This window comes from Oncorhynchus keta, chromosome 17, assembly GCF_023373465.1.
Source record: "Oncorhynchus keta strain PuntledgeMale-10-30-2019 chromosome 17, Oket_V2, whole genome shotgun sequence".
Lineage (NCBI taxonomy): Eukaryota > Metazoa > Chordata > Actinopteri > Salmoniformes > Salmonidae > Oncorhynchus > Oncorhynchus keta.
Genome location: NC_068437.1, coordinates 52,209,115 through 52,236,445, shown reverse-complemented (window position 1 = coordinate 52,236,445; position 27,331 = coordinate 52,209,115). Strand labels below are relative to the sequence as shown.

Sequence of the window (27,331 nt, the reverse complement as noted above, 5' to 3'; positions counted from 1 at the left end):
ATCAGACAAAAATCAATGATTGCGAAGTTGAACAAACCAACTCTATACATAAGGATTCATTTGAAGTATATCCACAGAAAATGTGCATAAAACACATTTACAGTGCATTCGGAAAGTATTCTGACCCCTTGACCTTTTCTACATTTTGTTACGTTAAGCCTTATTCTAAAATGGATTTAAAAAAATGTAAAATACTCATCAATCTACACACAACACCCACAATGACGGCAGGATACCCTTGTGGTTAGAGCATTGGATTAATAACCAAAAGGTTGCAAGTTCAAATCCCCGAGCTGACAAGGTACAAATGATTAGTTCTGCCACTGAACAGGCAGTTAACCCACTGTTCCTAGACCAGTTAACCCACTGTTCCTAGACCAGTTAACCCACTGTTCCTAGACCAGTTAACCCACTGTTCCTAGACCAGTTAACCCACTGTTCCTAGACCAGTTAACCCCCTGTTCCTAGACCAGTTAACCCACTGTTCCAGTTACTGACCAGTTAACCCACTGTTCCTAGACCAGTTTAACCCCCACTGTTCCTAGACCAGTTAACCCACTGTTCCTAGACCAGTTAACCCAGTTAACCCACTGTTCCTAGACCAGTTAACCCACTGTTCCTAGACCAGTTAACCCACTGTTCCTAGACCAGTTAACCCACTGTTCCTAGACCAGTTAACCCACTGTTCCTAGTTAACCCAGACCAGTTAACCCACTGTTCCTAGACCAGTTAACCCACTGTTCCTAGACCAGTTAACCCACTGTTCCTAGACCAGTTAACCCACTGTTCCTAGACCAGTTAACCCACTGTTAACAGTTAACCCACTGTTCCTAGACCAGTTAACCCACTGTTGTTCCTAGACCAGTTAACCCACTGTTCCCAGACCAGTTAACCCACTGTTCCCAGACCAGTTAACCCAACCAGTTAACCCACTGTTCCTAGACCAGTTAACCCACTGTTCCTAGACCAGTTAACCCACTGTTCCTAGACCAGTTAACCCACTGTTCCTAGACCAGTTAACCCACTGTTCCTAGACCAGTTAACCCACTGTTCCTAGACCAGTTAACCCACTGTTCCTAGACCAGTTAACCCACTGTTCCTAGACCAGTTAACCCACTGTTCCTAGACCAGTTAACCCTGTTAACCCACTGTTCCTAGACCAGTTAACCCACTGTTCCTAGTTAACCAGTTAACCAGTTAACCCACTGTTCCTAGACCAGTTAACCCACTGTTCCTAGACCAGTTAACCCACTGTTCCTAGACCAGTTAACCCACTGTTCCTAGACCAGTTAACCCACTGTTCCTAGACCAGTTAACCCACTGTTCCTGTTAACCCACTAGAGTTAACCCAGTTTAGACCCACTGTTCCTAGACCAGTTAACCCACTGTTCCTAGACCAGTTAACCCCTGTTCCTAGACCAGTTAACCCACTGTTCCTAGACCAGACCAGTTTAACCAGTTAACCCACTGTTCCTAGACTGTTCCTAGACCAGTTAACCCACTGTTCCTAGACCAGTTAACCCACTGTTCCTAGACCAGTTAACCCACTGTCCAAGACCAGTTAACCCACTGTTCCTAGACCAGTTAACCCACTGTTCCTAGACCAGTTAACCCACTGTTCCTAGGCTGTCATTGAAAATAAGAATATGTTTAACTGACTTGCCTAGTTAAATAAATAAATAAAATGACGAAGCAAAAATGGGTTTAGTAAAATGACATTTTTATTTTATTTTATAAACTGCAATATGACATTTACATAAGTATTCAGACCCTTTACTCAGTACTTTGTTGAAGCACCTTTGGTAGCAATTACAGTCTTGAGTCTTCTTGGGTGTAACGCTACAAGCTTGGCACACCTGTATTTGGGGAGTTTCTCCCATTTTTCTCTGCAGATCCTCTCAAGCTCTGTTAGGTTGGATGGGGACCGTTGCTGCACAGCTATTTTCAGGTCTCTCCAGGATGTTAGATTGGGTTCAAGTCCGGGCTCTGACTGGGGCACTCAAGGACATTCAGAGACTTGTCTTGAAGCCACTCCTGTGCTGTCTTGGCTGTGTGCTTGGGTTATTGTCCTGTTGGAAGGTGAACCTTCGCCCCAGTCTGAGGTCCTGAGCTCTCCAGCAGGTTTTCATCAAGGATTTCTCTGTACTTTGCTCCATTCATCTTTCCCTCAATCCTGACTAGTCTCCCAGTCCCTGCAGCTGAAAAACATCCCCACAGCATTATACTAGAGGCAACCATGCATCACCGTAGGGATGGTGCCAGATTTCCTCCAGACGTGACGCTTGGCCTTCAGGCCAAAGTGTTCGATCTTGGTTTCATCAGACCAGAAAATCTTGTTTTTCATGGTCGAACAGTCCTTAAGGTGCCTTTTGCCAAACTCTAAGCGGGCTGTCGTTCTTTAACTGGTAACCTCCCTGGCCAAGGCATTTCTCCCCCAAATTGTCAGAGTGACCATGGGGTTGTTGGTCAACTCCCTGACCAAGGCCCTTCTCCCCCAATTGCTCAGTTTGGCCGGGCGGCCAGCTCTAGGAAGAGTCTTGGTGGTTCTAAATTTCTTCCATTTAAGAATGATGGAGGCCACTGTGTTCTTGGGGACCTTCAATGCTACATAAATGTTTTGGTAACCTTCCTCAGATCTGTGCCTCGACATAATCCTGTCTCGGAGGTGTACGGACAATTCCTTCGACCTCATGGCTTGGTTTTTGCTCTGACATTCACTATCAACTGTGGGACCTTATATAGACAGGTGTGTGCCTTTCCAAATCATGTCCAATCTATTGACTTTACCACAGGTGGACTCCAATAAAGTTGTAGAAACATCTCAAGGATGATCAATGGAAACAGGATGCACCTGAGCCCAAAGGTTCTGAATACTTATGTAAATAAGGTGTGTGTTTTTTATTTGTAATACATTTACAAACATTTCTGAAAACATGTTTTTGCTTTGTCATTATGGGGTGAATGTGTGTAGATTGAGGTAAAAAAATTATTCAATACATTTTATAATAAGGCTGTAACGTAACGAAATGTGTAAAAACAGAAGTGGTCTGAATACTTCCCGAATGCCCTGTACTTGAAGAATAGTGCAGATGCAACGTTTGGTAACAGAATGATGGCAAAAACAGAGCAAACCGTCATTCTGCACTGTTCTTCAAGTAAATGTTATTTTGCACAATTGTTTTGTGTGGAAAAGGTTCAAATTCATCCTTGTGCATTGAGTTGTTTGGTTTGTGTAACTTTGCAATCATAGTTTTTTGTTTGACATACATTTTAAAGTGAAAAATCTGTTACCCATGGAATCTATTACCATGGAATTGCCCTGATATTGATCTGTAGATGGGGTGAATTGGAGGTAAACACATAATCTCCGTTTAATAGTTACATCATTAAGGGTGCGTTCGTAAATTCACTCTGGCTATCTACTCCAATTTCAGAGCACTCGTCCGTGTGCCAGAGCGCAGAATAATTGACACATTTACAAAACGCTGAACCCCCGTTGAACATGGCCGATGTCAGTAAATGTCGGCAAAAAAAATCGTCATTATTAAATTGTTGGCAGCAGCAGTTAATCACCAACGCTCTGGATAACATGAAAACAGCCCAACCAGCTCTGCTAGGGAGAGTAAAATGGTCAGAGTGAGGTGTTCTCTCATTATGTGTCTGGAAGTAGCTAGAAAGCTAGCCAAATAGCCAGTTAGCCAGTTAGCTTGGGTGCTTGACTGCCGTCGTGAGGTCAGAACGCGACCTACTCCTCGACCAGAGCGTCCAGTGGGCGCTCTGAACGCTCTGCAATTTACGAATACCCAAGGGGCACTCTGAGCGCACTCTGTCACTCCAGATTGAATTTACGAACACACCCCAAATGTCATCATCATCATTATTTTACCATGGAATTGCAACACAGGCATTCCATAAATTAGTTATCGAACTGTTTGAATACGAATAAAAGCTTGGAGTGGGGGGGGGGGTTCGCAATCAATACATCTTAAAGTCAGGTTTCCCAGGCTCAGATTTAAGCATGGTCCTGGACAATAAAAGCACTTCAAATGTAGAATCGTTTGATTTTGAATCAAATACTTTGATCAGTATCTGGGACCCATATGTAAAGGACCCATATGTAAAGTCAACTCTGGAATGTTCTCTCCCTCCTAATTGACCCTGAATGTAGCCTAACCTACCTGTACAGACCAGTTGAACCACCATAGTACACTACATGACCAAAAGTATGTGGACACTGCTCGTCGAACATCTCATTCCAAATTCATTGGCATTAATATGGAGTTGGTCCCCCCTTTTGCTGCTATAACAGCCTCCACTCTTCTGGGAAGACTTTCCACTAGATGTTGGTACATTGCTATAACAGCCTCCTCTCTTCTGGAAAGGCTTTCCACTAGATGTTGGAACATTGCTGAGGGGACTTGCTTCCATTCAGCCATAAGAGCATTAGTGAGGTCAAGCACTGATATTGGCCAATTAGTCTTGGCTCGCAGTCGGCGTTCCAATTCATCCCAAAGGTGTTCAACGGGGTTGTGGTCAGTGCTCTGTGCAGGCCAGTCAAATTCTTCCACACCGATCTTGACAAACCATTTATGATTGGACCTCGCTTTGTGCACGGGAGATTGTCATGCTGAAACAGGAAAGGCCCTTCCCCAAACTGGTGCCACAAAGTTGGAAGCACAGAATCGTCTAGAACGTCATTGTATTCCGTAGTGTTAATATTTCCTTTCACTGAAACTAAGTGGCCAAGCCCAAACCAAGAATAATTGCCCAAGATTATTCCTCCTCCACCAAACTTTACAGTTTGCACTATGCAGTCGGACAGGTAGTGTTCTCCTGGCACCCGCCAAACACAGATTCGTCCATCAGACTGCCAGATGGTGAAGCATGATTCATTACTCCAGAGAATGCGTTTCCACTGCTCCAGTGTCTAATGGCGGCGAGCTTTACACCACTCCAACCGATGCTTGGCATTGCACATGGTGATCTTATACTTGTGTACGGCTGCTTGGTCATAGAAACCCATTTCACGAAGCTCCCGACAAACAGTTATTGTGCTGACGTTGCTTCCAGAGGCAGTTTGGAATTCAGTAATGAGTGTTGCAATCTGAGGACAGACAATTTTTACACTCTACACGCTTCAGCACTCGGCATTCCCCGTTCTGTGAGCTTGTGTGGCCTACCACTCCACAGCTGAATCGTTGTTGCTCCTAGACGTTTCCACTTCACAATAACAGCACTTACAGTTGACCGGGTCCACTCTAGTAGGGAAGAAATTTGACAAACTGACTTGTTGGAAAGGTCGCAGCCTATGATGGCGCCTCATTGAAAGTCACTAAGCTCTTCAGTAAGGCCACAACTACTGCAAAAAAAATGTTTGTCTATGGAGATTGCATGGCTTTGTGCTCGATTTTATACACCTGTCAGCAACGGGTGTGGCTGAAATAGCCGAATCCACTAATCTGAAGGAGTGGCCACATCCAGTACGTACACAGAAGTATCTTCTGTCGCTCAAGTGACACCATAACACGATTCCCCTTCGATATGGAAAGCTAATGCAGTAATCATAAAAATGCAAACACCTAATTGAAAAGGCGATTTTTTTCCTTCAAATTTATTGTAAAATAAATGTGATTGACCATTGAAAGTTTCAATTTTATTTTCAACTGACTTCACAACTGTTTTAGTAACTACATGTACATGTCCAAAAGCTGGAATTCTTGTAATAAGCTATTGCCAATGATAGCTTTTTCTTCATTTCTTTCTATATACATATTTATATATATATACACACACACATACACACACCACACATATGATTCTATGAGTTCCACATGTTGCATATTCCATATGTTCCACGTTCAAGAGACGACTCATGATGCAAGCCTGTTCCTTCGGACTGGCAAACAAACTATAACATCTAAAAAACGGTTATAACCTTAATACACTGACCAAATATCATCATCATCATGACAACCTCAATTCAATTTTTTACAAAATAAAAAAAGCGCAAGTTGAAAGCAAATGAGGGAGCTGTTGAAAGAAACAAAAAAAGAAAACGGCTCCTCTGTCCGTTCACTCATCAAAAGACAAAATGAAAGGAGGAAGAATAAAATAATGCTGTACACATGAATAAAAAAAGCCCTACGATGCTTGACTGGATTCAAAGTTCATTTCGTGAATGGACAATGCTATAAGCAAGCCAGCTATAACCTCGATCTGTGTGTATTAAATAGTCTTCTGAGCTATTCGGAGAGGGGACAAAGAGGAGGATTGTTTCAGCATTGAGGAAGTAAATCATCAGATTCCATTGAGAAAACCTTTAGATTCTGTTGAGGGAAGCTGGTCAAAATGCAACCAAACTGGTTCCTGTTCAGTTGGCACCAAACGGAAAAGAAAATGGTCAAAAACAGGGGAAAAAAACAAACAAAACAAAAAACAGGCAGTTAATTACCTGAACTTGTCCAATAAAATAAATGTTCCTTTTCATTGTCCATCGCAAAACGTTTTGCTAATGGTGTGCCCTACAGAACACGACACTGCAGTTTTAACCCCCCTCCTTAAGAATGTTAACGTTTCCATGGCCGTTAGCCTGCAGGTGATGTTGCCGAGGTGAACATGGGGATGCTGTTACCATGGTGACCTTGTGACGTCGGCGGTTGCCGTGTTAAACCAGGGTCGGCGTGGGGTCAGACGCCAGTGGCCACCTGGCTGTTGTAGTCGGTGGTCTCCATCTTGAGGATGTAAGGGATGATGCTGTCTATCTGAACGTTGCCGATGAGGCCAGTGAAGAAGAGCTCCTCTGTCACCACTGAACTCATAAGCCGCAGGGCAGGGAGACGAAGCAACAGCTTGGATAACCTGAGGGGAAAGAGGGACGTTATTAAATGGACAATATATCCATACATTCCAATAAAGCATTTGAATTTGACAATTTAATAGAGAGACACAGAAAGAGAGCGTGATACAGAGAGAGAGCGATAGAGAGCACAATGCTTTGCCAGTGATGTACAGTGAGATATAGTGATGCTTAATGAGATGTTATATTGAGATGTAGTGATGTTATATTGAGATGTGTAATGAGATGTTATATTGAGATGTAGTGATGTTATATTGAGATGTGTAATGAGATGTTATATTGAGATGTTATATTGAGATGTTATATTGAGATGTAGTGATGTTATAATGAGATGTTATATTGAGATGTAGTGATGTTATATTGAGATGCGTAATGAGATGTTATATTGAGATGTGTAATGAGATGTTATATTGAGATGTGTAATGAGATGTTATATTGAGATGTGTAATGAGATGTTATATTGAGTTATATTGAGATGTGTTATATTGAGATGTTATATTGAGATGTGTAATGAGATGTTATATTGAGATGTGTAATGAGATGTTATATTGAGATGTGTAATGAGATGTTATATTGAGATGTGTAATGAGATGTTATATTGAGATGTGTAATGAGATGTTATATTGAGATGTTATATTGAGATGTTATATTGAGATGTTATATTGATGTGATGATGTTATATTGAATGAGATGTTATATTAGATGTTATATTGAGATAATGAGATGTTATATTGAGATGTTATATTGAGATGCGTAATGAGATGCGTAATGAGATGCGTAATGAGATGTTATATTGAGATGCGTAATGAGATGTTATATTGTGATGTAGTGATGTTATATTGAGATGTGTAATGAGATGTTATATTGAGATGTTATATTGAGATGTAATGAGATGTTATATTGAGATGTAGTGATGTTATATTGAGATGTGTAATGAGATGTTATATTGAGATGTTATATTGAGATGCGTAATGAGATGTTACTGACCGATACGAGTCTTCAGGGTAGGTCCGAGTTACATAATCCTGTAACTCCATGTAGGCTTTCTCCTGGAAACGCTCAATCTGTAGGGTGTTGTCTATACCTGGGTGGTCTATGACACACACACACACACACACACACACACACACACACACACACACACACACACACACACACACACACACACACACACACACACATTAAATAGAAGGAAATGTGGTCTACAGCAAAGAGAAACACAGAGTCAGTCACCACAGTTACCAGACAACTGTCCCTTGACAGTGTGCATGTTTCCATTTCACCGCTATTATCGTTTTATAGTTGTCCTTCATTATAGTCCGGGGCTCAACTGGGGGACGGGGACATAATTATGATCATGTTTTATTCAGTCGGATAAACTCCAAAACAACCTACCCAACCGCTCGGCACACCGTCGCCTCATTTTGTATCACATACCAATAATAAAACCGGGGGAGGGGGTGGTTGGGCCAAAAATGTAATTTCAGAATGTGAGAGGGGGTTGGGCCAAAAATGTAATTTCAGAATGTGAGAGGGGGAGGGGGATTGGGACAAAAATGTAATTTCAGAATGTGTGCGGGGGGAGGGGGGGGGGGTTACACCCCCCGGATTATAGTCGCCATCCTCTTCCACTATAGTCGTCTACTATATTTTGCAGTAGGCGTTTTCATATCAAACATTTCTTGGCAAAGACACACAGAACAATTAGATTCAACAAAAGGAAAGGGCGCAACTCTCCAGTATTGATAATAACTCTCCCTTTATGTACATAGTTAACCCACAGGGAGACCGAGTTACTTGACTTTGTTGAAATAATTTGCTGAGAATCTGGGCACTGTTGTCTGAAAGGGAGGCACCTAGCGACACTAAGAAGTGGTGTGTAACAGAGAACAAGTCGCCATGTCAACGCATATGGTGCACACGTTTAAACCAATTACAGCACTTTTCCCCCCGACAATTAATTCCCCGTCACATCACATATCCTTCCTTTTCTCTTTCATCAGCACTTTTCCCCTCATCATTTACATAATGAAACGACTCCAATCCCACAACCAGTACTGAAGACAACTAGGTCTTTGAGGTAGTTACAGAACTGTAAAAAAAAATAATGTCTCGCCTGTTGTTTTCTTCTCTTCCCACTCTCCCTCCTTGCTGACTGGCAGCACCCAGCTACACTAAGAAGGTGTGAATGTACAGAGGCACCTTCTCTTTTGTTTTCCCATCAGACACCAGGGTAAGACGAAGCAGCCCAACAGTCATGGTCATCTTGACTCATCTTTCACGGAGTGTGATAGAAATCTAGCCAGTCAGCGTGTCGTCTCAGTGGGTCCCTTAAAAAGCAGCCAGCACCTCCCAGCTGGCCACATACACAACCACAGAGTCACTGTCTGCAGCCATGGCACAGCAGGACCGCACCGGCAGCGAGACTGGGCGGCTTAATATGCCACAGGGATACACACACTGTTTTTTTTTTTAAATCCACAGAACAATCCGCCATTTCGCTGCATAAGAGTCACAGTCTGCATGTTTAAACCAATGGCTGTGTTCCAGACCAATCTTCCAAGCAGTCACACTGTATCCTATTGATGCGGTTAGTGACGTGTTCAACACTCAGCCGGGTGGGCGTCGTGTGATGATTTTGTGCGCGGTTGTTTTTTCTTCTTCTTTCTTTGCAAATGCTCTGGGACGTGGCCAACGATATCATTTCCCCCCCCCCTAGCAGCAGTGAGTTGCATCATGCTTCGTTCTTTCATGACAACATCCCATAATTAATAACCTCTAAAGCTCCTCTCTTCGCCCCTCTTTCCCCCTACTCACCAGGGCTGAAGAGGATGATGGCTTTCAGGTAGGCGTATTCATAAACGTCAGGGGATAGCTTGGCCATGCTGTTACAGAACTCCTGCAATCTCCAGATGTGTTCCATCACCAGCTTCACTCTCTCTGGGGACAGCTTCTCTGTAGAGGGGGACAAGTCAATGAAACATGATAATACATGCTGCTTTGTAGACACTTCAACAATACAAAAAGGTAATCAATCTTTTATTCGGCAATAATAAAATAATCAGCCAACAGAAATACATAGAAAATGAAGTTTTACAACATTCCCTCCCCTTCATCCCAATCCCACCGAAAAACCTAAAAGCATCTTTGCTGGCAATTATTGTAAATATTGATGATGAATAATTGTATTAAATTTTCACCATCACCTCCTGTACCATCTTGTAGGCTGGTCTGAAGGTGGTTGATGATGGCAGCCAGGATAGTGGAAACGTTCATGACATTGGAGCATTGAGCCAGGCCCAGAGCAAACAGCTCGTTCCAACAGGCCTTCATCAGGTTAATGTCATTATCCTGACCACTGAGAGATAGAAATTAAGAGGATTTATTACATCTGTAAAAATGTATAAAACTGGGGTGGTTTGAGCCCTGAATTCTGATTGGCTGAAAGCCATGGTATATCAAAACGTTTAGTTTTACTGCTGTTATTACATTTGTAACCAGTTTATAATAGCAGTTAGGCACCTCTGGGGTGTGTGATAATCGGTCAATATATCACACCTCCTCGGGCCTTATTTCTTAAGTATATATAATATGATGATGTATATTTTTACTTGATAATTTAACAGATACAATACCAGTGGACACACTATTTTTTTAAATCATAGAGGATAAAACATTTATTTGCATTTTGGTTCACTGGCTTTGGTCAGTAGGCAGGAAAAGACTTAGTGATAAACAGATATATATATATAATAATAATATATGCCATTTAGCAGACGCTTTTATCCAAAGCGACTTACAGTCATGTGTGCATACATTCTACGTATGGGTGGTCCCGGGATCGAACCCACTACCCTGGCGTTACAAGCGCCATGCTCTACCAACTGAGCTACAGAAGGACCAATATATATATATATATATTTACAACTACATTAGATAAGATGTAGACTAATAGAATCACAGCGGTACGCATGTAGCTAGGTACTCACCCCAAGGCTTGGAAGGCAGGTATGGAGCGTGCCCAGTGCATGGACAGGAAGAGGAGCCGCGAGGCTGACTCACAGATGTAGTTCACATTAAGGTACTCCGGCATGGGCAACGGCATCATCAGCTAGAGACAGAGAGATAGAGATAAATAGATAGGAGACTTGAACAGTTTCTAAACATGTCAGCCTATCACTACTCCAACCATCCTAAACATGTCAGCCTATCACTACTCCAACCATTCTAAACATGTCAGCCTATCACTACTCCAACCATCCTAAACATGTCAGCCTATCGCTACTCCAACCATCCTAAACATGTCAGCCTATCGCTACTCCAACCATCCTAAACATGTCAGCCTATCGCTACTCCAACCATTCTAAACATGTCAGCCTATCGCTACTCCAACCATTCTAAACATGTCAGCCTATCACTACTCCAACCATTCTAAACATGTCAGCCTATCACTACTCCAACCATCCTAAACATGTCAGCCTATCACTACTCCAACCATTCTAAACATGTCAGCCTATCACTACTCCAACCATTCTAAACATGTCAGCCTATCACTACTCCAACCATTCTAAACATGTCAGCCTATCACTACTCCAACCATCCTAAACATGTCAGCCTATCACTACTCCAACCATCCTAAACATGTCAGCCTATCACTACTCCAACCATCCTAAACATGTCAGCCTATCACTACTCCAACCATCCTAAACATGTCAGCCTATCACTACTCCAACCATCCTAAACATGTCAGCCTATCACTACTCCAACCATTCTAAACATGTCAGCCTATCACTACTCCAACCATCCTAAACATGTCAGCCTATCACTACTCCAACCATTCTAAACATGTTAAACAAGAGGTAGCAATAGAGGGAGAAAGAATGAGCCTAGACATTAGAGAGAGAGAGAGACTGCATGACATGAGAGAGAAAGAATGGGCCTAGACATTAGAGACAAGTCTGAAAGTTGATTGATTAATTAAGTACACTTTATTAATCCTGGTTTAGACCCCCGCAAGGCACTACAGAGGGTAGTGTGTATGGTCCAGTACATCAAGCTGCCTGCCATCCAGGACCTCTACACCAGGCCGTGTCAGAGGAAGGCCCTAAAAATGGTAAAAGACCCCAGCCACCGCAGTCATAGAATGTTCTCTCTACTACCGCATGGCAAGCGGTACCGGAGTGCCAAGTCTAGGACAAAAAGGCTTCTCAACAGTTTTTACCCCCAAGCCATAAGACTCCTGAACAGGTAATCAAATGGCTACCCGGACTATTTGCATTGTGTGCCCCCCTCCAACCCCCCCCAACCCCTCTTTATGCTGCTGCCACTCTCTGTTTATCTTATATGCTTAGTCACTTTAACTATACATTTATGTATATACTACCTCAATTGGGCCGATCAACCAGCACATTGGCTAACCGGGCTATCTGCACTGTGTCCCACCACCCGCCAACACCTCTTTTACGCTACTGCTGCTCTCTGTTCAACATATATGCAGTCACTTTAACCAGATCTACATGTACATACTACCTCAATCAGCCTGACTAACCGGTGTCTGTATAGAGCCCCTCTACTGTATATAGCCCCTCTGTTATTTTTCACTGTCTTTTTACTGTTGTTTAATTTCTTTACCTACCTATTGTTCACCTAATACCTTTTATGCACTATTGGAGAAAGTAAGCATTTCACTGTAAGGTCTACTACACCTGTTGTATTCGGCGCACGTGACAAATAAACGTAGATTTGATTTGAATGAACTTTCAAAGCAGGTGTTATGGTAAGCTCATGTCCCGCTGAGTAGTGTAGTGTCCCAAATTTCACCCTATTCCCTATACAGTGCACTACTTTTAACCCAGACCCATTGGACTCTGGTCAAAAGTAGCGCACTATATAGGGAATAGGGTGCCATTTGGGATGGACACTGGGTGTAACGGGCATTGGCCCCAGACCCTCACCTTGAAGGGGACATGGCTGTCTGAGAGTAGAGGCCCCTCCAGCTCCACCACGGGGCCAGACTGGTCTCCTGACATCAGCTGCATGGTGGCTTCCAGAGAGTCTCCTGCTGAGCCGTCCCCTGGGTTCAGGGCCTTGGCCAGAGTGTCAAACGCTCTGGGGTGGTGGGGGAGTCAAAATGGACAGGTCAGTTCACGATTTAGGACCCTTAATAATTCCTAAGGGGGCTCCACGGTCTAGTCTTTTCCTGGAACTTGGTCCAAAACCCCCATCATCTCCTCGGCTACAGCTCAACCGTTCGCTCCCCTCAGACCTCCTTCAATACATTTTGAGAAGGAGGTGAGGAGAGAGGGATTAAGGAAAGATGAATAGAAAAAAAGAACAGATCTGATCAGTATGTGGTTCATTTGTAAACCTGAGATTCAACAATCTGGGAGGCAGGGTAGCCTAGTGGTTAGAGCGTTGGACTAGTAACCGGAAGGTTGCAAGTTCAAACCCCCGAGTTGACAAGGTACAAATCTGTCGTTCTGCCCCTGAACAGGCAGTTAACCCACTGTTCCTAGGCCGTCATTGAAAATAAGAATTAGTTCTTAACTGACTTGCCTACTTTAAATAAAGGTTAAATGAATAAAATAAAATAAAAAAGTGAAGAAGAAACACATTACCTAAGAACCCAAGCTTGACAGTCAGGTTATTCTGATGGCAAACCTGAAACCAGTGAGTCTTGCACAACCTAACTAAGCATGCCCCCCCCGGCAAGTCAAACTAGGAACCTTAAAGGGCAATTCCACCACTTTTCAACCTTATGTTCATTATTTCCAGCACAGTACCAGTGTATGTGAAAACGGAAAATTTATATTAAGTTATAAAGATCTACCCCTTGTGTTAAAACATTTTACAAACAGCGATTTTCAAGAAAATACCCTCCCCCTGGTTAGAAACTCTGTATGAAAACTCTCCTCACCGGGTGATGTCACAGGCAGTCTGTTCGTCTCCTTGGAGATCCGTCATGGAGCTGTCTCCATTGCTAAGGGTGTCTTCCGCGCCCATCAGGTCATTGCTGTCGGTGACATCGTTCATCTCCCGGGCCTTGTTCAAGTGGGCCAGTGACGTCACCACATTGGCCAGCGTGCTCAGGTCGTCCTGACACGGGTCATTCTAAGGAGGGGCACCAGGGACAATCAGCTCCATTATTAACAATACAAAAAAAAAAATCTATTCATCTCCTTGAAGTCAGAAGTTTACATACACCGTAGACAAATACATTTAAACTCAGTTTTTCACAATTCCTGACATTTAATCACAGTAAAAATTCCCTGTCTTAGGTCAGTTAGGATCACCACTTTATTTTAAGAATGTGAAATGTCAGAATAATAGTAGAGAGAATGGTTTATTTCAGCTTTGGTTTATTTCAGCTTTTATTTCTTTCATCACATTCCCAGTGGGTCAGAAGTTTACATACACTCAATTAGTATTTGGTAGCATTGCCTTAACATTATTTAACTTGGGTTAAACATTTTGGGTAAACTTCCACAAGCTTCCCACAATAAGTTGGGTGAATTTTGGACCATTCCTCCTGACAGAGCTGGTGTAACTGAGTCAGGTTTGTAGGCCTCCTAGCAAAGCACCCCCACAACATGATGCTGCCACCCCGTGCTTCACAGTTGGGATGGTGTTCTTCAGCTTGCAAGCCTCTCCCTTTTTCCTCCAAACATAAGGATGGTCATTATGGCCAAACAGTTCTATTTTTGTTTCATCAGACCAGAGGACATTTCTCAAAATATTGGCGGTTTTGGAGCAGTGGCTTTTTTTTTTTTATGGCGGTTTTGGAGCAGTGGCTTCTTCCTTGCTGAGAGGCCTTTCAGGTTATGTCGATATAGGACTCGTTTTACTGTGGATATAGATACTTTTGTACCGGTTTCCTCCAGCATCTTCACAAGGTCCTTTGCTGTTGTTCTGGGATTGAGTTGCACTTTTCGCACCAAAGTACGTTCATCTCTAGGAGACAGAAGGCGTCTCTTCCTGAGCGGTATAATGGCTGTGTGGTCCCATGGTGTTTACACTTGCATACTATTGTTTGTACAGATGAATGTGGTACCTTCAGGCGTTTGGAAATTGCTCCCAAGGATGAACCAGAGTTGTGGAGGTCTACAATTTTTTTTCCTGAGGTCTTGGCTGATATCTTTAGATTTTCCCATGATGTCAAGCAAAGAGGCACTGAGTTTGAAGGTAGGCCTTGAAATACATCCACAGGTACACCTCCAATTGACTCAAATTATGTCAATTAGCCTATCAGAAGCTTCTAAAGCCGTGACATTTTCTGGAATATTCCAAGCTGTTTAAAGGCACAGTCAACTTAGTGTATGTAAACTTCTGACCCACTGGAATTGTGATACAGTGAATTATAAGTGAAATAATCTGTCTGTAAAAAAATTGTTGGAAAAATTGTGTCATGCACAAAGTAGATTTCCTAAGCAACTTGCCAAAACTATAGTTTGTTAACAAGAAATTTGTGGAGTGGTTGAAAAACGAGTTTTAATGACTCCAACCTAAATGTATGTAAACTTCCGATCTCAACTGTATATATGCTTCTTTATCCATTTCAGCTTCATGATTTTAAGATTGAATTGCTAGATGTTGTAAATGTCATCCAGACAAGCCAGGTCATTCTACAGAGGGGTACACAGGAGATTGTCTGTCACACATTTTGTATTAAAGACTGTGTAGGAGGTTCTTGAGGGAGCCAGGTCAGAATGACATATTAGCAACAGAATGCTATATTCTCAATCATGTTCTGTGGAATCTGTTTAGAAAATGCTCTGTTGAATCGTGTTTGAAAATGTTGCAAATAACGCATATGCCAATGAACAATACACACAAAGCTATCTATTAAAGAATGTTAGTTGTGTTTTTTATTGACAATGGCAACTTTGTTATTTGCAAATGTTTTGGATCAGATTTGAAAGAACATGTTCTTGATAATATACCAACCCTTAGCGCAGTGTTCCCCAGCCCTGGTCCTCCAGTACCGGTCATCCAGTACCCCCAACCCTGCTCCTCCAGTACCCCCAACCCTGGTCCTCCAGTACCCCCAACCCTGCTCCCCCAGTACCCCAACCCTGCTCCCCCAGTACCCCCAACCCTGCTCCTCCAGTACCCCCAGCCCTGCTCCTCCAGTACCCCCAGCCCTGCTCCTCCAGTACCCCCAGCCCTGCTCCTCCAGTACCCCCAGCCCTGCTCCTCCAGTACCCCCAGCCCTGCTCCTCCAGTACCCCCAGCCCTGCTCCTCCAGTACCCCCAACCCTGCTCCTCCAGTACCCCCAACCCTGCTCCTCCAGTACCCCCAACCCTGCTCCTCCAGTACCCCCAACCCTGCTCCTCCAGTACCGCCAACCCCTGCTCCTCCAGTACCCCCAACCCTGCTCCCCCAGTACCCCCAACCCTGCTCCCCAAACGTGGTCCTCCAGTACCCCCAGCAGTGTTTCCCAACCCTGGTCCTCCAGTACCCCCAACCCTGGTCCTCCAGTACACCCAACCCTGGTCCTCCAGTACCCCCAACCCTGGTCCTCCAGTACCCCCAACCCTGGTCCTCCAGTACCCCCAACAGTGTTCCCCAAGCCATGGTCCTCCAGTACCCCCAACAGTGTTCCCCAACCCTGGTCCTCCAGTACCCCCAACCCTGGTCCTCCAGTATCCCCAAGCAGTGTTTCCCAACCCTGGTCCTCCAGTACCCCCAACAGTGTTCCCCAGCCCTGGTCCTCCAGTACCCCCAGCCCTGGTCCTCCAGTACCCCCAGCCCTGGTCCTCCAGTACCCCCAGCCCTGGTCCTCCAGTACCCCCAGCCCTGGTCCTCCAGTACACCCAACAGCCCTGGTCCTCCAGTACCCCCAGCCCTGGTCCTCCAGTACCCCCAGCCCTGGTCCTCCAGTACCCCCAGCCCTGGTCCTCCAGTACTCCCAACAGTGTTTCCCAACCCTGGTCCTCCAGTACCCCAAGCAGTGTTTCCCAACCCTGGTCCTCCAGTACCCCCAACCCTGGTCCTCCAGTACCCCAAGCAGTGTTTCCCAACCCTGGTCCTCCAGTACTCCCAACAGTGTTCCCCAATCCTGGTCCTCCAGTATCCCCAAGCAGTGTTTCCCAAACCTGGTCCTCCAGTACCCCCAACAGTGTTCCCCAGCCCTGGTCCTCCAGTACCCCCAGCCCTGGTCCTCCAGTACCCCCAGTACTCCCAACCCTGGTCCTCCAGTACTCCCAACCCTGGTCCTCCAGTACCCCCAACCCTGGTCCTCCAGTACCCCCAACCCTGGTCCTCCAGTACCCCCAGCCCTGGTCCTCCAGTACCCCCAGCCCTGGTCCTCCAGTACTCCCAGCCCTGGTCCTCCAGTACTCCCAGCCCTGGTCCTCCAGTACTCCCAACAGTGTTTCCCAACCCTGGTCCTCCAGTACTCCCAACATTGTTTCCCAACCCTGGTCCTCCAGTATCCCCAACAGTGTTTCCCAACCCTGGTCCTCCAGTACCCCCAACAGTGTTCCCAGCCCTGGTCCTCCAGTACCCCCAGCCCTGGTCCTCCAGTACCCCCAGTACTCCCAACCCTGGTCCTCCAGTACTCCCAACCCTGGTCCTCCAGTACCCCCAACCCTGGTCCTCCAGTACCCCCAACCCTGGTCCTCCAGTACCCCCAACCCTGGTCCTCCAGTACTCCCAACCCTGGTCCTCCAGTATCCCCCCCAACCCTGGTCCTCCAGTACTCCCAACAGTCTTTCCCAGCCCTGGTCCTCCAGTACTCCCAACAGTGTTTCCCAACCCTGGTCCTCCAGTACTCCCAACATTGTTTCCCAACCCTGGTCCTCCAGTACCCCCAACACAGTGTTGTAGCCTTGGACAAGCACACCTAATTTAACTCATTGAGGGTTTGAGGATTATCATGTGTGCTTGTAAGAATGTTGGGGTACTGGAAGCCCAGGGTTGGGAAACACTGTTGGGGTACTGGAAGACCAGGGTTGTGAAACACTGCCTTAGCAATTACCAAATGAAAGCGAGCCATCTGTTGTGTGCTGCAGTTACTCACCGATTCAGGGGATGTGGGGACCAGGATGGTGTTCTCGAGCTTGGGAAAAGGCTGCTGGATGTTCAGGAGCATGCTCGACTCCAGCAAACTGGCTGACCTGCAAACACAAACAACACACTTCAATTCTACCTTCCAATCACAGAGATCTCAAATGGCTGCACAGTTGGTTGGTGAAAATAGGTGGTCCTCATTCTGTTTACGCTCTCCACATCTCCTCGTCTTCATCTGCAATGATCTGAATGAAAACCATCAAGTGAACCCCAGTCTAACTGGTGAGCTACTACCACCATATTGTTTTCACCTGTCAAGTATTGTCCAATCAGATGAAGTGGAGGAGAGACCTATTATGCCAATTGCCACTGCTGAAGCAGGGGTCAGCCACGGGTTGATCCTTTCTTGAGCGGATTTTCGGGGGGCCGGAAAGTAATGACTAATAATATATACACTGCAAATTGACCGCAAGAAGCCCAAACAGATAAAATATTTAAACCATAATCATTTCAAATGTTTTTTTTTGGCTCAGAAAACTTGGGGGGGAGGGGGGACAAAGAACCATAGCATCAGAGCCTAAAATTAACACCCGCCACCTGCCAAAACACGGGTAGATTTTGGCATTGGCGGTAAAGAATGTCTAATTCGCCAGCCACGTTGGCGTGGCAACACTCTGGGCTCTACAGTGCAAGGCTTTAATAAAAAATAGTCAAGTATGGGCAGTGACAGTTGTGATTTATAGCTAAATAAATGCTGCAGATAGCTGTTTTTAAAGTATTTCTGCCATTTTGGTAATGCACAAAGAAATCTGAATCCTAACATTAGAGCTATCCCACCTCGCGCAGCAACACTGCCTTTGTGGGGGGCACTGAAAGATTTATTTTAAATTTTTTTAGACACAATGGGCACAGGCATAAAAGTTGGTCTAATTTACTCGAACAACTTCTAAAGTGAGACTTGGTCCTCGTGTTCCTTGGCTAATTACATTGTTTTGTTCACAAGCTTGGTTGATTTTTAGCGACATTCTCACAGGCACACATGATGACTCAAGTGGCCTTGTTACCAAGGTAACGTTAAAGGAGCAGGTAGACATTTGTGTGTAATATTTTTGTTAAAATACTTTAGGTCACACTTTTTTCAAAAGTGATCCAGCTCGCCGATAAGATTAAATGTTTAACAGACTGTTAAACAGCCAAAACTAACATTGAGTGGCTGCTGCCAACACACAGACTCAACTCCAGCCACTTTAATAATGGGAATTGATGTAAAATATATCACTAGCAACTTTAAACAATGCTACTTAATATAATGTTTACATACCATACATTATTCATCTCATATGTATATACTGTACTCGATACCATCTACTGCATCTTGCCTATGCCGTTCTGTACAATCACTCATTCATATATCTTTATGTACATATTCTTTATCCCTTTACACTTGTGTGTATAAGGTAGTAGTTTTGGAATTGTTAGGTTAGATGACTCGTTGGTTATTACTGCATTGTCGGAACTAGAAGCACAAGCATTTCACTACACTCGCATTAACATCTGCTAACCATGTGTATGTGACAAATAAATTTGATTTTGATTTGAAATGCATAGAAATAGAATGAACAGAACAGACGAACAACTCCCGTTCTATTCATTCTATGCAATTAATCCTGTCCAATAAGCAAAATCCAGATAAATAACTTTGGAAAAACTGTGCCCTAGATGGAATTCTCACCTAACCCGGCAATGCATCTCACACAGAGCTAACGGAGGAGTATGCCCTATGTGCGTTTTGAGGCTGTGTTTGGTACGACCCTCATGAGCCACTTCAACCCAACTTCCTAATTGAAATACATTTGAGTTTTTTAAATTTTATTTCACCTTTATTTAACCAGGTAGACCAGATGAGAAAAAGTTCTGATTTACAACCGAGACCTGGCCAAGATAAAGCAAAGCAGTGTGACAGAAACAACACAGATGGGATAAACAAACATATTTTTATATTGTGTTATTGACTGTATATGTACAGTGAGTGCAAATGTAATAAGACTAGGGAGGGAAGGCAATAAATAGGACATAGTGGCAAAATAATTTAAACTTAGCCTTAACACTGAAGTGATAGATGTGCAGATGATAATATGCAAGTAGAGAATACTGGAGTGCAAAACAGAAGAAAAAAATATATATAACAATATGGAGATGATGTAGGTGGGTGGGATATTTACAGATGGGCTATGTACAGGTGCAATGATCGGTAAGCTGCTCTGACAGCTGATGCTGAAAGTTAGAGATGGAGATATAAGTCTCCAGCTTCAGTGATTTTTGCAATTTGTTCCAGTCATTGGCAGCAGAGAACTGGAAGGAAAGGCAGCCAAAGGAGGTGTTGGCTTTTGGAATGACCAGAGAAAAATACCTGCTGGAGCTCGTGCTACGGTTGGGTGTTGCTATGGTGACCAGTGCACCGAGATAAGGCAGGGCTTTACCTAGCAAAGACCTATAGATGACCTGGAGCCAGTGGGTTTGGCGACGAATATGTAACGAGGGCCGGCCAACAAGAGCATACAGGTAGGTCACAGATGTGGGTAGTATATGGGGCTTTGGTGACAAAACGGATGGCACTGTGATAGACTGCATACAATTTGCTGAGTAAAGTGTTGGAGGCTATTTTGTAAATGACATTTCCAAAGTCAAGGATCGGTAGGATAGTCAGTTTTACGAGGGCATGTTTGGCAGCATGAGTGAAGGATGCTTTGTTGCGAAATAGGAATCCGATTCTAGATTTCATTTTGGATTGGAGATGCTTAACGTGAGTCTGGAAGGAGAGTTTACAGTCTAACCAGACACCTAGGTATTTGTAATTGTCCACATATTCTATGAACTGTCCAGAGTAGGGATGCTAGTCGTTGGCCCAGTCGTCGCTCAGTGTGAATGGGGCCCTTTAAGCCAGCTGTAGTACCTGGCTGTCTCCTTGTAGTACCTGGCGGCCTCCTTGTCAGTGACGAAGGTGGGCGTGGCAGCCAGGGGACTACACAGGTTCTTCCTGATGTAGATCTTCTCTGTAGACGCAGCACAGTTGATAGACTTCTCTCTGGAGACTTCCACCGGCTTCCTCTCACACTGGACAGCTACACAGACAGAAAGGGGAGGGGGGGATGATCCACCATGCTAGCTAATGTGCATGCTGATTCACAGATTGACTACATTACAGTCAGACTGGGCAGAATTACTGATTTACAAAAAAAACATCCCAAATAATGGCATCAATATTAGCGATTCTGCACCTCAACCTTACTCAAACCGATCCCTCTCAAACATGTTGTCTAATAAAGCAACTCGGGGTGTTGTGGAACACTGCAGATGTTGACACAAACAGAGAGGACACGACTCCTTGATTTCCACGTTTGATCGACATGATATTTCAGTATGTGAACGTCAGTAAGTGATTGAGGCAGGTAACTCACAGTCCTGTTTCATGCCCAGGAACATGCAGCGCTGCAGTCTGCAGTACTGGCAGCGGTTCCTGTGGTGCTTGTTGATGACACACTCTCCAGACCCCCGGCATGTATACACCAGGTTCTTCCTGATGCTGCGCTTGAAGAAACCCTTACAGCCCTCACAGCTCACTGCCCCGTAGTGACGGCCTGGGTAAAGAGGAGAGGGAACAGAGTCAGTCACACAAGGAGAAGAGAGGGTTGTATGTGTGCGTGTACAAGTTCAACTGTATTTCCTTCCTACCCGAGGCCCTGTCTCCACACACCACACAGTACTCCACCACAGGCTTGGCAAGTGCCTGGTCTGACCCTTCTGTCACAAACTGGAAATACAACACACACACACAAAAAAAGAGCAAAAACAGGCATTCATATCAGATGTTAACGGTACTTTTAGGGCCTGTTTCCCCGACACAGATTAAGCATAGTCCTGGACTAAATGGCCTGCCAGTCTCATCCAGAGGGCTGGCTAATTTGGATTAGAGAGGTGTGACCCCATCCATCAGTTGTATTACCAAAACGGCCAGATTGTAGCTTTAATCTGCCCTAGGGAAACCAGCCGTTTGTGACTAACAGAAATAGTCTAAGTATGTACAAAGTAAGACTAGACCAGGGATGTCAAACTCATTCCATGGAGGAACTAGTGTCTGCTGGTCTTATTATTCCCTGTCAAGCTGTGTCCAATTAACCATTTATCTACACATGGGTAGGGGCCTATACAGATAGGGCTACAATGAAATGTTTCTTCACACACATATCTATTTTACTTCAGTTCCTTTTCACAACAAAAACATACATAGACAAAACAGACAACTGAACAATGACATACATTTCAACAAACATTAATGACATCACACTTCCTCAGACCCACATGCTCCCACTGTATCCACACAACAATCAATGTTGTTTCTAATGCTTGTAGGACTTTGCCCCAGACGACTTCAAATTGTGTTGTTGCTTTAAATTGATTTTACCAGGTAAGTTGACTGAGAACACATTCTCTCATTTACAGCAACGACCTGGGGAATAGTTACAGGGGAGAGGAGGTATGAACGAGCCAATTTGAAGCTGTTTTGGCACTTGCAACCCCAGGGTTGATGGTTCAATTCCCACGGGGGACCAGCACAAACAAATATGAAAATGTATGCACCCACTACTGTATGTCGCTCTGGATAAGAGCGTCTGGTAAATTACACAATTGTAAAAATGTAAATGTCTGTAGCCAGATAAAAAGTATTTGATTCTTCCATTATATTAATGTTAGAGTATCATTTAACTTCTATTAGTATTACATTTAAATGTTTTTCTTTTACAGAAGAAATAAGAAAAGTAGTAATTGAAAGTGAAGAGTTTGGAGATGATTGGGAAAATGAGTAAAGTTCACCTGACAAGACTGAATCCAAACATTACACAAGTTGGTTTTGTGCATTTTACATTTACTGTATTTTTCACCACATTTGTTGATAAAGAAATGTGAAAATACTCATATATATATTCAATAATGTGATAAGAATATTCCTGGAAAACGTGGTGTAGATTTGTAGACACAAAAAAATTACACGGGTTTGAGTCATTGTAGAAACTGGTGTCTTCAAGTGGCCTCTTGAAAGTGTGCACAGTCCCTACATAATTTCAATGAACTTTTATGATTTAAAGAAGAGTCTTCAACCATAAGGTGTTTTTTTAAGCTATCCTAGAGAAAGCACACTTGTAGTTGTTTAGGTTGAAACACAACCCTGCATCCCCACCATCACACAATTACTGTTTTTGCTTACGCAATCCAAAAACAGCCCATTATAAATGCCAATCTGAGTCAGGTGGGCATCATTTGAAAGCTTGTTCTATTAGCAACATGGCTAGCTAAGTTATAAAATCCAATCATACAGTGTTAGGCTTTGAATGGGCAATTCAGAGAAGCATCATTTGAGTGCCCATAGAAAGTCATGCGAGCATTCAGGTCCGTGTTCCACGGAGAATGTTCTTCACAATAAACAAACATAGGCTCATTCTGTTCAGAACACCACAGGGTACGGAGTACCACAGTATGAGTCATAATACCCATAAAACCTAGGGGGTCAAATAAGGAAATTGTTCCACTATTCATCTTTCCCATAGGAGATTGTAGAAACCCTATAAATAAGGGCTGTGTTTCGTGTAGGCGTAACGGATGTGAAACGGCTAGGGGACAGTCTAAAGTTATACTGTTACATAGGCTTACCCTGGCGTGACGTTTTGAGAACTGTTAACCTCCTCTAGGACAAGGTCACCTGTAGTCACCTGTATTTTCCACGCAAAAACTAAACGCTAATTATCTGCTAATGTGGCTATCATAAAGAACTACAAATACCACAATGATCTGGAGGAGACTGCCAAATCGAGGAAAAGGTAAGAATCTCTGGATTAACTATCTAATGTTAGCTAAATTTAGTCATGAATAATTGGCTACATTTCTTTAAAAAGTGACAATTCTGTGAACAGTCTTGTGCACGTTTTAAATTGACACAATACCCGTTAGCAAAGGTGTCTGCTTGAGATGACGTGCAGGAGCCTGCAGGGATTTAAAGTCTTGCATGTTGTCAACATTGATGCGAATTAGCATTTTGGAATCTGAGAGTATATTAGAGGTGAATATATTGACAAAAGTCACCTTGTCCGAGAGATTTACACGGTTATCAAAACGTCACGCCAGGGCACGCCTATACTAAACACAGCCCTTATTTTAAGTGTTTCCTAAACTCCCTATGGGAAAAATGAATGGTGGAAAAACAAATGGAACCATTTTCCCTGTTTGACCACTAGGCTTTATGGGTAACAACCAGGTGCGTTCCAAACTAGTCAGTGACATGAATTGACAAATCAAGTACAAGGGACTTGTCTACACCTGTAGAAACTACCCTCCATGGATACAGTTTGATGTTTGCTGACTAGACTATCATTGGTGGTGCAGGTCAAGAGCTCTACCTGGATCTGCTGGCCGGACAGGTCAGGTGAGGCAAACAGCAGCTGGTTGACCCCTGAACCGTCTTGGGCCGCCAGGATCACCTTTCCCGGGGACGAGGCCTCTTGCTTGGCTAGGATTACCTTGCCTGGCGTAGAGTAGTCTGCATTAGCCAGGATAAACTGCTGCTTGCCACCAGAACCCTGCTCCAACGCCGTCACGATCTGTATCTTCTGGCCCGTCGACTGGTCCGTCACGATCTGGAGGGGAAGGGGAGGAGAAAAGTCAAGTCAAATGAGAATTACAGAAACCAACAAGGTTGGTTTGGGTCTGAAGCTAATATGTTTCCGTTTATTTTTTAAATTGTTTCATTCTGAACAGAACCACTATTTTTGGGGTCCGTTCCACTGTTCCGACCAGCAAAATAAAGTTCTGAACCAGTTTGAAACCAAAATCAATTACTTCAATCAGTACAGATAGAGCAGGCAAGCTAGTTGTTTACATGCGTGATGGACAGACAAGTGTAACCTATGGCGCAAGATGCGACTGACATTTTGTGGGTGGGGAAAGAGCGAGAGAGGCTTGACACGGGGCATCTTGTTAACTTGTGGGTGAAGAGCGGCACCAGAATTAAAAACAAGTTTGACCTTTTTGTAGTTAATAAATCCAACTTGAAACGTGACAACTTGGGCTACAGTATCCTTAATTTGTCAATGCTAAGTTAATACATTTTTCTGAAGCTAAATTCTCCCCCCATCTTATGAGTCACGTTAGCAATGTCAGTATAGTAGCCTGTTTCGGATGGGGGAGGGGCAGGTAGCCTAAACACACACAGGCAAAGATTTTCAGCTTGCAGACAGATACCGGAATACATTTTTGAGTGACAAAGTGAGGGCTTTGCATAGGTGCTTTGTTGCATTTTTACATTGGATTAGAAAAATGCCTTTAACGTAAAAGAACGTTATTAACCAGTTCCCATTATTTTTGAAATTACGGTTCTTTTCCAGAACAGTATGGATCACTTTTGTTCCAGGTTCCATTTCTGTTCCTTGAAAATGTGCATTATTTTTCTGTTTTCCGATCTGTTCCCTGAACCGGTTCCAACCCCTGGAACCGGATACTGTCTGAAGCTAATATGCTCCATTAAGGGTTGTTGAATGCTGATGATAAACAGTATTCTGTTTATAGTGGCCCATACCTTTCTAATGGATTCCAACCCTGAAGCTATTAGTTCTGCTACTTGCTAACCTTGAAGTCATACGAAGCTACTAGCCATGCATATGTTGACTCATAAAAGCCTTGACCTAGGGAGAAGAGATGACCTGAGACATGGATGTCAAGCCATAGGAGTCTACAGCCATGTCTCAGGGTCCTGGTCCATTATATTACCTGGATACGATGTCCCATCATGCCACCGTCAGCTGAGACCAGCTGAATCCTCTGAGTATGTCTGTCCATGACGCCGATTCTGTTTCCTTCTGCTGCTCACATCAAAGCCCCATGAGGCACATCAAACTACAGTGGAGTGAAGGAATGTTTCACACAGTTAGTAGTTACTTAAGGGTATGTATTCATAATCAAAAAATAAATATGTTGTGATCAGAGCAAGGTTTCAGTAGAGTCAAGGGTGATCAAATCTGCATTGAAAGCGTTTTGTTGTGCATTGCATAAGGAAGACAACATCAGGAAACAGTATGTATATGCATACAAAGAGTGGGACTCATACGGGATCCTTACATGTGTTTGAACATGGGCCAGTTCTAGCAACATTTGTACATCTCACTGTACTTGTGCACGTGACATTAAAATGTGACGGTGAAACATGTTTTGAGGTGCCCATGTCCTAACTTCAGCTAGCTATCTAGCTAACTTAGCTAGAAGGAGTCAAATACGGGAAGCTACCTAGGAAGTGCATGGCTTCTTACGTGAGCGAAGAGGGTTTGAGTTAAAGTAAATGTTGAGTAGCTAGTTAACTTTTGGGAGATGCTGGGTTATTTGAACAACTTGGTATACTATTGACACGTTAGCTTGCTAACGTTAGTTAACGGTGTCGCACAACGTGAAGTGCAAATGTCGCACGGCCTAGCGTGCTAAGCTAACGTTAGCCAGCTTCTGCATTGTTGGCCTTCTACGCCAAGTTTGATAAATATCACACAAAAATGTAGCTCGTTAACCATTAAAAAAAGCCATGGGTGTAAGCACAACAAATAAGCTCCGGTCTAGTAGATATTTAAAATCGATGCGGAAGATAAAAGGTATTTCTTTTCCTGTCGGTGAAAGGTCAACATTGAAGGGTTAAAGAACGCTATAGGGTTCAAGGCCCATAAGGACAACGCAGCGAACGGCGGGACTATCGCGTTTGGCAAACCAAGGCTCAGATAGCACACATTTGCAACGATTTAAGCGTTATTGTTAGTCCGTTACAATTCAACATTTTGCAAGCTGGTTGTGTTCATACTTAGAAACGTTAGTTTGGTAAAATCGAGACGCCTTATTCGCGCTAGTCTGAATATCGCTAACGTTACTTAGCATCTGCGCACAGGATTCACACTGAACACTCGCTACCCCAGCCAACACGTTTTAGCCAATACCTGGCACACGAATAGCGATTTGTTTGATTTAAGGTCAGATTTGAATTACGTTTAGTGTCATAACACCGACTTTTTCCGTGTGGTTTTGATATAATATCCTTACTTGCCGGTTTTGGTGCACTGTCTTGTTCCGGAACCGTTAGCTAATGGCTGCTGGCTTGGAAATGTATTCTTCCTCCTTGTGTTACATGACGGAGTTGACCAACGTGTCGTTTTTTATATGAGCTTTTACGCGCACAATTCAGTTGTCTTACCTGTTATTGTGTGTCGATGTATAATCAATTTAATGCTTTTGTTTCTGTCTGCTGCTGCTTCAGGCAGGGTCAGAGTTCGTGACCTTTTTTTTTTTTTTCAAAACACGTTGTGGTGCTCACGCGCAGTAGCTTGGACACACCGGCATGGCTGGACCGAAGGTCCGTGCTATCCAATGATGTGTTGATACCATTG

At 43.8% G+C, this 27,331-nt stretch overlaps 1 protein-coding gene and 1 non-coding gene across 7 annotated transcripts; both read right to left on the bottom strand.

Moving 5' to 3' along the window:
- Positions 1-5,638: 5,638 nt before the first annotated feature.
- On the bottom strand, positions 5,639-27,267 carry LOC118396074 (nuclear receptor subfamily 2 group C member 1-A-like). 6 transcript variants are annotated; one of them, XM_052466521.1, is made up of 14 exons: positions 27,139-27,267; positions 25,683-25,808; positions 24,317-24,553; positions 21,600-21,678; positions 21,326-21,505; positions 20,821-20,989; positions 17,878-17,974; positions 13,773-13,966; positions 12,811-12,964; positions 10,846-10,967; positions 10,057-10,214; positions 9,674-9,811; positions 7,844-7,949; positions 5,639-6,858 (listed from the first exon to the last, which is right to left on the bottom strand). In XM_052466521.1, exons 2-14 carry the CDS (start codon positions 25,749-25,751, stop codon positions 6,687-6,689), a joined length of 1,875 nt encoding a protein of 624 aa, XP_052322481.1. In that variant the 5' UTR covers positions 25,752-25,808; positions 27,139-27,267; the 3' UTR covers positions 5,639-6,686. The 6 variants fall into 6 exon arrangements, with proteins under 6 accessions (XP_052322481.1, XP_052322480.1, XP_052322479.1 ...); XM_052466520.1 differs by having other exon boundaries at positions 26,992-27,141; XM_052466519.1 differs by lacking the exon at positions 27,139-27,267 and adding an exon at positions 26,988-27,132.
- On the bottom strand, positions 9,169-9,302 carry LOC118396783 (small nucleolar RNA SNORA70). The gene has a single exon (XR_004828265.1). It is a non-coding gene; the product is annotated as a small nucleolar RNA SNORA70 (small nucleolar RNA).
- Positions 27,268-27,331: the final 64 nt, after the last annotated feature.